Raw genomic sequence first — 12,246 nt, forward strand, 5'->3', positions numbered from 1 at the left:
CTTCTCATGGGAGGCATTTGAAGTCTGACACAGTCCCTCAGATCTCACATGTGGCTTGTGTTTGCAGTAAAATAACTCCCAGATCTATTGGCTGCTTTGAAATTGATGTAAACACGAACCTCTTTGCCATTTATCTCAGGCCACTTGGCTGTCTTTACAGTTTCACTGCTTTACAGCAGCGTCTTGTCATTCAGCTATGGCAGGGCTGTTTGTCCCGTCACGGCCTGTTCGTGTAAAAGTGGGTGAAAGAAAAAAGGAATGAAGAAAGGTTTCAAAATACTATTAAATATGTTGACGTTGCCCAATTAGGTGAAATGCTAACTTTGAGCCAGGCTGCCAAAACACGGAACAAATGTGGTTTGAAAATGTCTTTTTGAGTGTCCTTGTTCGCTCACATTCATGAACACAGGCGATATTTTCCCAAACTTTCTGCTTGCTTGTCAGTTACACAACACTGTGGTGTGGCACACTGCCTTGTTATTGTTAACAGACCCAACGTCCATTTTAGACTTATGGGGAAACAGCTCCTATGTTGCAGCTGATGCTGACATTTGTTTCATAGTTTCTCAGTCACAATTCCAGAAATGTCTTCAGGTCTGTCAGATCAAATCATGTGGATGCTTTATCGTTTCAAAAGATCCGAAATGGAATCATTTCTTTTTTGAGTTCGGTCTGTTTTGTCGATTTTGCGTCATTGTGAAATGAAGTTGATTCGATCTATAAGTTGAAGCTGCAGTGTAATTTGATCAGAATCATCCTCATGTAACTGATACAAAACCTGGCATTGTATGAGACATACGTTAAGACGTCTCTAATGCATTGTCTCAGCCATTGCTGTGTGTGTGTACTCATGTCTGTTACCACTTTACAGCCGTTTCCAGCATAAACACTGACCTTGTCAGGACGAGTAGACCTCATGGGGACTAAAGCTCAATCCTAATGAGGCAGAACATCATTTCTGAGCTCCTGGTTAAGATTAGTAATATGATCTGAATGGTGGTTAGTTAAGTTTAGGGTTAAGCATGAATTGGTCATGGTTAAGGTTAGGTTGTCTGAAATGAACAGAAGTCAATGCAAAGTCCTAAAAAGGAAAGCTGCACAAACCTGTGTGTGTAGTGCTGCATTCTAGAAAGGGGGTTGGGTCTGAAACATCATTTCATAGTTGCAAAGGACTCATTGTCTGCTCTAACTCCCTGGATGTCTGTGGCTTGTTCAAACCTGAGAAGCAACATTAACATTGTGGGATTGTACAAGAGCTAAAAATGTCTTGTTGGTAACTGAGTACAGCTTTAATAATAATGCAGCCAGAGGTCCCTAATGGTTCTATAGGACAAGACACTGAAATCTTCTGCCTTTACAACTATCATATAAATGACTAGAATGACTCAGCAAATTTCACACACTCATAGACATCAGTTAATGTTTTTAATATGCTAAATGTGATTGATTATTTTTCATTGAGATCTGTGACTTACTCCCTCTGAAATCAGTGAAAATGACAAAGAAAGTGATAGAAAATGTTATTCCTCCCTGTCCCTTACCACACCCTTCCTACAAGCTTGTGGAAATCGATCCTGTAGTTCTTGCGTAGTCTTGCGTACAAACAAACTGACAGGGGAGAGCATGACCTTCTTGGTGGAGGTAATCAAAGGAAGGGGTTTGTTGGTTTGAATATTCCTCTGCATAGAGGTATATATTGCATAGATACACTATAAATACACAAGCAAACAATCCTAATCAGTAAAAGAAATTGAAACCTTGAACTCATTCCACGCTGACTCTCCTACTCTCACAATGAGCACTGCTGCTGCACAAGAGAACACTTTGGTTTTTTGACTGGAAATACATGGAAAAAGAAGATAAAGAAATGCTGCTGCAGTCATTCTTACATAGGATCCCGTATGAACGCTGCAACGTCATTTTTGACGTATAGTTCTTTTGTTTCCCTGCTTCCTTTTCTGTAAAGGCAACACCTACAATAACAGCCCTTTCTTTTGAAAATATGAAATATTGACATTTGAGAGTGGAGCGGATGTAAAAATGCTATGACAGGTCCTCACATGCTTCCATCATTTCTTTTCAGCATCACCGCTAAATCCATCAGTTGAGTTACATCCACTTCATATGCTTGTTTAAAATCAACAACCTACACATTCCCTCCATCTGTACTTTCCATTCCACTGTTGTGAAAACCACAAATGCATATTTAAAACAAAATAATAAGTTTCCAAAACCAAGCTCTATAGTTGCAGTGTGGTCTACAGTTTTGCGGTACTTCCCAAAACTGAATAATATAGGAAAGGTTTACCTATGATTAGTAGGTTACCTCTGCCTCTATGCTTGACTGTGTGCTGGCACTCACACATAGCTTTTAGAAAACAGCACAAAAATAATTTAATAGACCTGATTTTAGAGCCATTGGGAGGGGAGAACAACTCATACCCGAGGGCCCTGGAAAAAGGCAGGGAGAGATGGAAGGATCACGGCACAGCGGTAAATAATGTTACAGTATGAATAATGAGATCCCTCTGTGCCGGGGCCTCCACTGGACTAATGACAGAGACCTGTTTTAGATTATGTCTTACACAAACATACACGCACACATGCATACATGGGCATAATGCAACACACACTCAGGCAAGAGGCCCTATCAGCTTAGATAATGTGTTGCCCATGGCATGAAGAACACTGGGAGGAAACAAAGGAGGCAGAGGGAAGCTCACACATCCTCAGTCACTCTTTATCCTTTTTCTTTGAATTGTCATGTGCATTTCTTCTGTTTTCCTGTCAGTCTCACTCTTATCAACTATTTTCTTGATCCATAGTCTGAAACTCAAATTTCCTTCAGGGTCAGGTTTTCCAGAGATATATTATAATTTATACATCAACTATGCATCCATACAAGTTCTTATCGTGGTGCAGGTCTGCCACCTGCTGTCAGCAGTAGGTTCATTTCAAGAAGAAAATCATGCTATGATGTTCACATCATGATTTATTTTTTCTTTGTCAGAATCTTCATGTAAAACAAAATACAACCATTCAACCATATTAAATGTCTGTCTCTTTTATCTATAATCTTCAAACTGATTGTGATTCTCAGCTGTCCTCTACACAGTAGCTTTTAAAGTAGTGATCTCTTGTTAACTATAGCACAACGTGGTGCTGTTCACACTCTGCAGGCACATTTATCTATAAAAAAAGGTCTCTGAATATAGGTTTCAGGTATTAAGTCAAATTCTCCCTTGAGGGAAGTTAGTTGCCTAAATTGAACAGAATTAGAGGGCTGGGATATTATATTAAAAAAAAATCAATGAACATGGTTCATAATGTAAATTATCTACATATGACAAAAAGGTCATTATATACAACTCTGGTACAGTGCCTGCCAATCTGCTGTTTTTCATTAGATATAGACTGTTGCACCACTCATTTACGATATGCTGGTTGTTGAGCAGTTGTATTCAACACAAAGCATATCTGCAGAGGAATGTGGATTTACAATGTACATTCATGTACATCTTGGCTGCTTATCCTCTGCCAAAAACAGTGATACTGGAGTTAAATCTAAGCCAAGCACTGTGATACTAGTTCATGTTCCTTCAGCTGCTTCCTCCTTGGTCAATTCTAGGTGTCAAAATGGCTCCAACTGTTTGTTGTTTCAGTCTTAGTTAACATCCTGCCCACAGCTCCTTGCTCCACTGGCAAAGACAGACTTAGGCAGGGCCGGGTGAGAGAAGGTGAGAAGCCACCGTGATTCTTCTTCCTCCTCATCTCTTCTCCAGTTTTTTGAATCTGGCCTCTGTAAAGAAGCAGACAGTCAGGGACTGGATCAGTCTATAATTAAAAGCTGCTAAAGTCCAAATGCAACACGATCTGGTGACATTTGGCTGCATTTGTGGTTTGATATATAAAAATATGTAGGTATGGATATGCCTGTGGGATCACAGCACCATCTGCTGGTGGACATCATAACAGACGTGGATGGACAATAAATGAACAGGGAATAACATCCCAGAAGAGATAGCCAGCACTTAAAGAAAGACTACCATGCAGAAAGTGTTCTCTCAGTGGCACAAACACAGTTATTAGTAAGACTCAGTTAATTAGCAAAGTTAATAAGTTATTTTTAACAAGCAGCAATGATTGGATTGCTCGACTTTTAGAGGGAGTAGGCTCAAAACATGTGGTGGGATAACCAATGAAGCATTTAAAAACATATTCTGATTGATCTACATTTGCATATGTGTGATTGTTTGTTTAATTACTCTCATTGCCAGAAGGAGGAGACAAACCTTCTGTATTGCAGGTTTAAATATGATTAGTCCTGCTAATAATATTCTTTGGGAGAACATCTTATACATACATACACAAGTTCTGCACCTCTGTGAATCAAATGTCCTACCCAGCTTTTTGGAGTACGCATCCAGTTTGTAAGCAGCTTGTTCAAGTGCAGATACTTGCTCCTCGATCTGATTTATTTGGTCCAAGTAGGGCTGTAGGCTTGCATCTGAGGAAAATACACATCCCATCTAGAACTGAATCACATAGCATAGGAATAATATATGAATTACAAATACATCTGTACGTCTCACTCACACTTATTGTTGAGATCCTGTAGGTTACGGCTGATATTGATGCTGATGTCCTTCATTTCCATGTACTTGAGACTGGTTAACTTGTTCATGTTCTCCAACAAACAGTAATCCTCGCAGGTGGCTGGAAGGTTGTGGAGATGTGGAGAGTGTGCATGAGAGAAAAGAAACCAGGTGAGTAAAGAAGAGTGCAGAATGAACAGGAAATCAGAAATGACTCTTGCACACTGCAGGTGCTTCTGCGAGCATGAAAAACAAGACAAGTGTGACCACACCTGTGAGTTCTCCTTGCAGGAAGATGGCCATCTTGTCAAACATGTCCGTGCACAGCTCATTGATGTCAGGCTCTGCAGGCTCCACAGCCTCCTCTGCTGTCTCCACACCCCCATCACCTGCACAGTCACGAGAAGCAGCAAAAATACACAGACATCACCGAGTTCAAGCATAAGAATGAACATTTGTATTACAATTATAACAAAGCCACATTTGAGAAAGCTATAGTACAAGGGAAACTGGTAGACAATTTGAATGGCGCTAAAAACAGAATGTTATTGATTTTTTTATGCGCTTTTAGCATTAGCATGCTGCGGAAGCTGCAGGGGAACATGACCCACTGTTGGTGTGGGGCTTTCTGGGAGCGGGCGCCGGGCTGGCCGCTGCATCCTCCGGGCCTTCTGCCTGACTGCTGGAGCCCGCGGCCGGTGTCAGAGCCGCTGAGTGGGCCGCTGGAGCCCGGGAGATGTTGTCCATGGCTGAAGCCTCGTCCCCGGTCGCTGCCATTTTATTTCCGTTTTGTTCTCCGTGTCACATGAGCGGAGTGGTCACGTGACATCCACCCGCCACCACAGAGCACCGGCCCTGCTCGCGCGCATTGCCACGCCCTTAGGTTGACTGATGGCTGTGTCCTGACTGAGATCACTGTCCATTACTTCATCCAGGCATCCAGATAAAGGTTTATATTCTGTGGATTCATAGTTGAAGGCCCCATCTGTAGTTTTAAAATGAGTACAAATTATAATTTGATAATTTGTTATATATCTCAACCAGTTAAATCTATAAATATATTCACGGCAAACTACTGCAAAAACCAGCCAATAATTGTATTTGATTGGTTTTTAACTAATCAATGGATGTGTTATTAATGAGAATAATAACATCCAGATTAAATTTGCACTAATTTGATCTTGAAATTTGCAATAATTATTATTCTTAAATGGTTTATTATTTTATTATAATTTATTATTATTATTATTCAAATAACCCATATCAGTGTTCAGTGTTTACACCAATATAAGCTCCCATGCATTACTTTATGTTTTGTTCCCTAGTTGCCTAGACAATACTTGACTCAAATCCATATTTGTGTTGTTGTTTTTTTGTAAAATATTGTTGCTCAACACCTGCTATAGGAATAAATCTGACTTGACTTACCAATTTCTAGCAATGTAATTCAATTGTTTTCATACATATAGCATATCACAAATGGTATTTACATTACATTATTAGGACCAATAACCCCATTGAAATCAGTGTGATGCTCATCTAATCTACAATAAAGAGCTGAACTGATGCTCAAATAAAAAGTAAATATTTCTCTACTGACACAGATTGTTTGACCAGTGAGTATTTGAGGTGACTTTGGCCTGACAGTGGGAGATCTCATCTTAAGTCATGGAAAATGCATTTCACTGATGTATTTGTTCACCATCAGAAAATACTATTTCCACCAGGGAAAAACAGAAACAACAGAAATGACAGAAAACGTAGAGAATAAAATGGAAATCTATATTTTATTAATTATTGTCTGCAGAATTCTCCATTAAATCGGGCTTCGTTCATCACTGGTGTTTATTAGAAAGTGTAAACGACTCCGATGTTAAACAATAACTCCCACATCTAAGGGAGTTTTTGCCAAGCGCGCTCCCGCACGGAGCATGCGGTTCTTGGCAGGCGAAACTCGGCGCAACACCTGTGTCGGCGCTGTTGTGGGGGAAGTCAGATCGTGACAGGCTAACAGCAGCGGACTGTAAACATGGCGGCGTGCACAGCCACAGGGCTGCGCCGAACACCTCGTTACTATTAGGCCGAGAGACGGAGACACCCCGACAATGGAGACCGAAGAGGAGCAGCACATAACGACGCTCCTCTGCATGGGCTTCCCAGACCCCGACGTGATACGGAAGGCGCTCCGGTTGGCAAAGAATGACATCAACGAGGCTGTGGCGCTCCTGACGAACGAAAGCCCCGGACTCGGGTATGGATACGAGCCGATGGAGAGTGGGCCTGCTCCCGGCTCGGGCTCGAGTGGAGACGGGGAAAACAGCGGGCGGACTGGGACAGGAGGGTTTGACCCGCCGCCTGCGTACCACGATGTGGTGGATAGCGAGGTAAGAGCGAGCATCCACCGGAGCAGCCAGGGAGGAGAACAGGACTAATTGCAACTTAAGAGGAGATGGTGGGCTCGCCCATTTAACCAGCTAAACTTAGCAGCTCCGCGGCTACATGCACCGAGCACAAGGCGCTGTCAGAGCAGGAGGTGAATTACTCCACAGTCCTCAGGGACCACGCATGTCACTGGCTCATGGTGACCGGATGACTGGGTGTTCACATGGAGCTCAGCTACTTCAACCACGAGGCTAAATATCATTTGTAAACTTACAAGCTAACATAGCTAGCTAGCTGCTAGCTTAGCGTCAGTTGGGAGCTGAACCCGCCAGTGAGTGGACCGGGGGGGGGGCGGCACAGAGGCATCACTCCGGAGGATTTCAATCAGAGATTTGATCTGGCAGTGATCTGGTTGTGATGATCGGTTCGGTCTGTTGTCCTGCGCTCAGATATTTGGATGCGTTTCAGTCTGCTTAGCATAGGTTAGCTAACGTTAGCTAGCAGGTTCTCTGACAGCCTCGACCCTCCTCATGTCCTGCACACATCGCAGTCCACTCGAACCGGACTCACAAGCGGTTTCGCAATGCCTTTGTCATACGTGGCCATTTTAGTCATCCTCCTGCACACACTGTCAATTGTCAACATGTGTTTGTGAGTGATAACTGTCGTGTGATGCTTCCAGGCCACTCACTGGTTCTTTGACAGCTATTTGACAGTTGTCAGTAATCTACCTGCAGGCCCTCTCACTTGGTCCCAGCTCACTGTCAGTGTGGTGTTGCAACAGTCAACTCCACTGGCTACTTTTAAATACATCAAAATAAATTAGTGCACATAACATGGCAGGATTGATTTGACTGACACCCCTGAGGAGCTCGTGGCTGTTTTCCTTCAGTAACTTGACCTCAAACCTGTTGCTTTCACAGATCTCATCAAGCTGGTATGTGCAGTCAAAAGATATTCAAGCGTTCACAACCCATTTCATTTGTTGGGTCATAGATTCAGATATTCACCCACGTGCTGCATCCCTCTGATGGTAAAGTTGTTGTGCTGCTGAGATCCAACACTGTGTGTGGTTCAGTACAACAGGTCTGAATAAACAAGGTCCTTTCCTTTTTACCAACCTGTCAATAGAGGGAATATATGCAAGCTTGAGCCTTAAGTTCCACAGCTTATATACATACTGTGGAGACGTCTACAAAAATCACATTTGTGGTGAGACTGAGATAGTATCAATTGAAGGTGAAAGTGCTGTATTTCCTCCCTTCTCTTCCTCTTTCTGCTGTATTTATGCGTAAGGAACATGTTACAGGTCTTTGGCCTCATGCTATGTTCCTAAATATAGCCCCTGTAGACTCCCTGACATACACAAACACATTGCAGCTTTTCGCAGAGGGGGTCCCAGGAGGGTTGCAGGGTGCATAGTAACAGAGAGGCGATAAGTTACCTCATGCACCTTTCCCCTCAAGGCTTAAGGTGTCGAAGCGAAGTGTGGATTTCACAGAGATATGTAAGTGACTCCATTGTTGTAGAGAGAGAGAGAGAAAGATTCATATTTAAATAAAATGACTAGATTTTTACTCTAAAGTTAAATCAACAGGGTTTTTTCTTTGTGAAACTGTAAGGAAATCTTGCATACATAGATTGTGTTCTATGACTGCTCTTAACATAGTGTCTCTCTCCCTCTCCATACTCTCATTCATCTTGCCTGTCATTTCTAGTTTTCTGAGAAAGGGAAGGAATGAAATATGATGCTTCTCTATTGCTTCCTCCTCCCATTCCCTCCCCTCCAGTTCGCCTCTACTTAATGTCCCATCCATCAATTTATATTATCCTGCATATGTATCAGTATGCAGTGCACTAACACATGCACTTAATACATTGTCCATTAATTATGCTAATATAACTATAACTGTATAACCCCATGCAGTGCCCCCAGGCAGAATAGACAAATTAATTGTAATAGTTTTGCAGAATTATCATGTAGTGTGAGCTGAATCCCAGGGCTCAGTCTTGGTTAAATATACTTTTTCATGCAAGAAGAAACATTAATTACTTGATTTCAAATACGACATAAGTCGGTGATGCTTTAGTTTGGTCAACCATTCCACTGGGCAGCACTCTTTCAGAGGAGGGAGTTATGCAGTTTGAACATGAATATTCAAATGACTCCATGAATGTGTGAGCAACTTAATGATGTAAATAATTCAAAAATCCTTTGTCTGCTGTTGCTTTCACCACACACTCACAGACCTTAACTCTCATAGCAGCTGTTTGCTGAGAACTTGTTTTTGCACATCACAACCCTTTTGACATAATCACACGTGACATAATCGTGTACAATGTGAAATCACGTAAGTGTGTGGATTTGTCCTGAAAGCAGCTTGAGAGAAAGAAGAGGGAAAAATAAAATAGAGATGAAGGTCAGATCATAGAGGAGAGGACACACATTCTTACTGCTCGTCTCCCAAAAGGAGGAAATGAATCAAGCATCGTCCTGCCTGACTTTATCTTTGCTGGAGGCCATTTGGATTATCTTAGAAAGGCACAGACTGTTGCTGTCATTATAAAACAATGAGACCAGCTGTTTGAAATGAAGTCACTCACTGCATTAGATTGTGACTTTGTCATGTGTGTGTATTCCAGAGGAGCAATGATGAGAATGGGAACTGTTCCGGGGGAAGCATGGAGTTCCCCACCACCAACCTGTATGAGCTGGAGAGTCGAGTCTTCACTGATCACTGGTCGATACCTTACAAGAGAGAGGAGTCCCTGGGCAAGTGCCTCATCGCATCCACCTGCCTCGCCAGGCACAGTAAGTGTGTGTGTGTTGAAAGTCGTTGTTTTTTATGTCTACATTAAACTAAATTCTTTCCATCTGTGTTTCTGTGTGGGTGGCATGTTTTGTTTGGAGCGTCTGGTGTTTTTCACATGTTGTTATTCTGAAACCCCGTGTTAACGTGGCTAAATCTGCGTCTCTTTCGCCACTGCCATTTTTTCTTCCCAAGTATAAATGTGGGTAAAATATGTCAATCCATCATCTCCCCATCTGTCAGGTCTCGCTGACGCTGATGAGAACTGCAAGCGGTTTATAGATCGCTGCATGCCGGAGGCCTTTAAAAAGGTGGGCAACAAAGAAACAGAGCAAGTGAGTTGTGTCGTTAATCCATATTTTCACTGACTTTAATCTTTTCTGTCAATTTGCTCTCTGTCCTCAGTTGCTGACTAGCAGTGCTGTACACAAATGGGGCACAGAGATTCATGAGGGGATCTACAACATGCTCATGTTGCTGGTGGAGCTGGTGGCAGAGAGGGTCAAGCAAGACCCTGTACCTGTAAACCTGATGGGAGTCCTGACAATGGTGTGTTCTCTCTTACTCTGTCTCACTTGTCTTTTGATGCCTCTACTCTGTCTTTTGTCTGTGGAAATATTTTAAATCTTTTAAGAAACTACTTTGCTGGAAACATTTTCATCATCTGGCTCAATATTAGATCATAGTCTGTGGTAGTAAACTCCTTAATGCTTCATGAGCACTGAATCAGCCATGCCGTTAGTTTCTTTCCATTTGCAAATAAAACATTTTAATACAGCATTTAAATTGTGATCTGCTGCTATGAACAAAAGCCTTTTGGGTTGAAAATTTCATATCAAATTATAATATAAAAATTGTATTTTTTTAGCTATATTAAAATCTTTTTTTGGCATGTTTTTATTTTCTGTGTCTTTGTTGTCGTCCAGGCCTTCAACCCAGATAATGAGTACCATTTTAAGAATCGGATGAAGGCCTGTCAAAGGAACTGGGCTGAAGTGTTTGGAGAAGAGGCCAACATGTTTGCAGTCTCTCCTAGCAACACCTATCAGAAAGTAAGGGACTCCTCTTTCGTCAGGACTCATCCTTTACTTGTATAACTGTGAAGTGTTATTTGAAAGTTAGTGCCAATTTTTTGGGATTCACTCACAAGTATGAAAACTTGTGCTATTATTTCTATGCACACTTCATATAAAATTTTGTTCACAGTGTAAAGTCATGTTCACGGGCAGACAGAAGAGTTCTTCATCCCCGGTGTTGCGTAACAGATCCACAGGGGCTCAGCAGAACATGTGTGAATGACACACAACAGCTGTCAGAAAACTTAGCGTGTGTGTGTGTGTGTCACAGTAACTTACAGTTCCAATTCATTGCTAAATAAACCCATTGAAAACAATGTTTTGTTTCAGGAGCCTCATGGTTGGCTGGTTGATTTGGTGAATCGGGTGAGTAACGAGCACTCACCCATGGATTATCTCCATATAGTTCATATTTCACAGTTTTGCCTCATATACTCCTTGTTTCCTGTTTTTTTCTCAAGTTTGGAGAGTTGGGAGGATTCACTGCCATCCAGTCTAAGCTCAACACTGAGGAAATCGAGATTGCCGTAAGACTTTATTTTAACCTTTGTCTTTTTGCTCTCTTTACAAATGTCCTCACGTATCTTTGGCTTGATGAAATAGTTCCCACTCTGGTGATGGTTTGAGAGAGGGACTGTAGACAGACCTTAGAGATGGCCTTATACAGGGAAAAGGTCACCATGTTTACCCCCACTGCTCTCAGCTCCAGGGTGCTGAATGTCTCTCTTTCCCCCTCTGGCTAATACTCACTTACACACAAACATGCTCTCATCCTCCCGCTGTGTGATGGTTGAAATGCTCTGTTGTGTTATGTGTTCTGAGGCATCTTTGTACTGATGCTTCCTTCTGGGAACCTGGCCGGAACCACAGCAGCACATAGCCATTGATTCTGTGTGTGTGTGTGTGTGTGCGCTTCCTCTAGCATTAGCATATTAATAAGGCAGAGACTGGTTGCAGACCAATGTCCTCCTCAATGGCAGTGGGAGCTCAGTAGAGTGTGTAATTTGTCAGATACCTAACGCAGTCCGAGCTTTAAAGAGAGAAAGTGACTGAAGGTGAAAGAAAGAAGATAATGGGAGGAGTGCTCCCTCCTCTACTGACTCCCAAGTGTAACTCATTCATTTGTCTGCTTTGAGCAGGAAATCAAGTGCAGGGGGAGGGGGTACTTAGTGAATAAAGGAGGAGGAAAGTGGGAGAGCTGCTCTCATGGAAGCCAGAGATAGGAGATAGTCAGAAACATAAGTCAGGAACATGGAACCATTGAGTAAGCTCCCATGATTTAGCACTGAATGACAAGTGACAGCTGTGCTCTGTTTTCAGAAACTCGACCGCACATCTGGTTACGCTCCCTCTCTGTTACTCACATGCACAGTTTCAGTTTAA

General features: G+C 42.2%; 2 protein-coding genes across 9 annotated transcripts in view; one reads left to right on the forward strand and one right to left on the reverse strand.

Annotated features, from left to right (window-relative positions):
* Window positions 1-2,974: 2,974 nt before the first annotated feature.
* bloc1s2 (biogenesis of lysosomal organelles complex-1, subunit 2) lies at window positions 2,975-5,463 on the reverse strand. Its single transcript, XM_020080526.2, has 5 exons — window positions 5,207-5,463; window positions 4,868-4,984; window positions 4,597-4,716; window positions 4,403-4,507; window positions 2,975-3,799 (listed from the first exon to the last, which is right to left on the reverse strand). Exons 1-5 carry the CDS (start codon window positions 5,370-5,372, stop codon window positions 3,768-3,770), a joined length of 540 nt encoding a protein of 179 aa, XP_019936085.1. The 5' UTR covers window positions 5,373-5,463; the 3' UTR covers window positions 2,975-3,767.
* A 1,102-nt stretch (window positions 5,464-6,565) lies between these two features.
* Window positions 6,566-12,246, forward strand: part of usp24 (ubiquitin specific peptidase 24) — a 31,575-nt gene continuing 25,894 nt past the window's right edge. For all 8 annotated transcript variants that reach the window (XM_020080976.2, XM_020080977.2, XM_020080978.2 and 5 more), the window contains exons 1-7: window positions 6,566-6,979; window positions 9,621-9,789; window positions 10,031-10,098; window positions 10,193-10,336; window positions 10,714-10,839; window positions 11,194-11,229; window positions 11,325-11,390. In XM_020080976.2, the coding sequence (XP_019936535.1) occupies window positions 6,701-6,979; window positions 9,621-9,789; window positions 10,031-10,098; window positions 10,193-10,336; window positions 10,714-10,839; window positions 11,194-11,229; window positions 11,325-11,390 (888 nt within the window). In that variant the 5' untranslated portion in view covers window positions 6,566-6,700. The remainder of the gene's footprint in view (window positions 6,980-9,620; window positions 9,790-10,030; window positions 10,099-10,192; window positions 10,337-10,713; window positions 10,840-11,193; window positions 11,230-11,324; window positions 11,391-12,246) is intronic.

The sequence above is a fragment of the Paralichthys olivaceus genome, chromosome 3 (assembly GCF_024713975.1).
Source record: "Paralichthys olivaceus isolate ysfri-2021 chromosome 3, ASM2471397v2, whole genome shotgun sequence".
In the NCBI taxonomy this organism is placed as follows: domain Eukaryota; kingdom Metazoa; phylum Chordata; class Actinopteri; order Pleuronectiformes; family Paralichthyidae; genus Paralichthys; species Paralichthys olivaceus.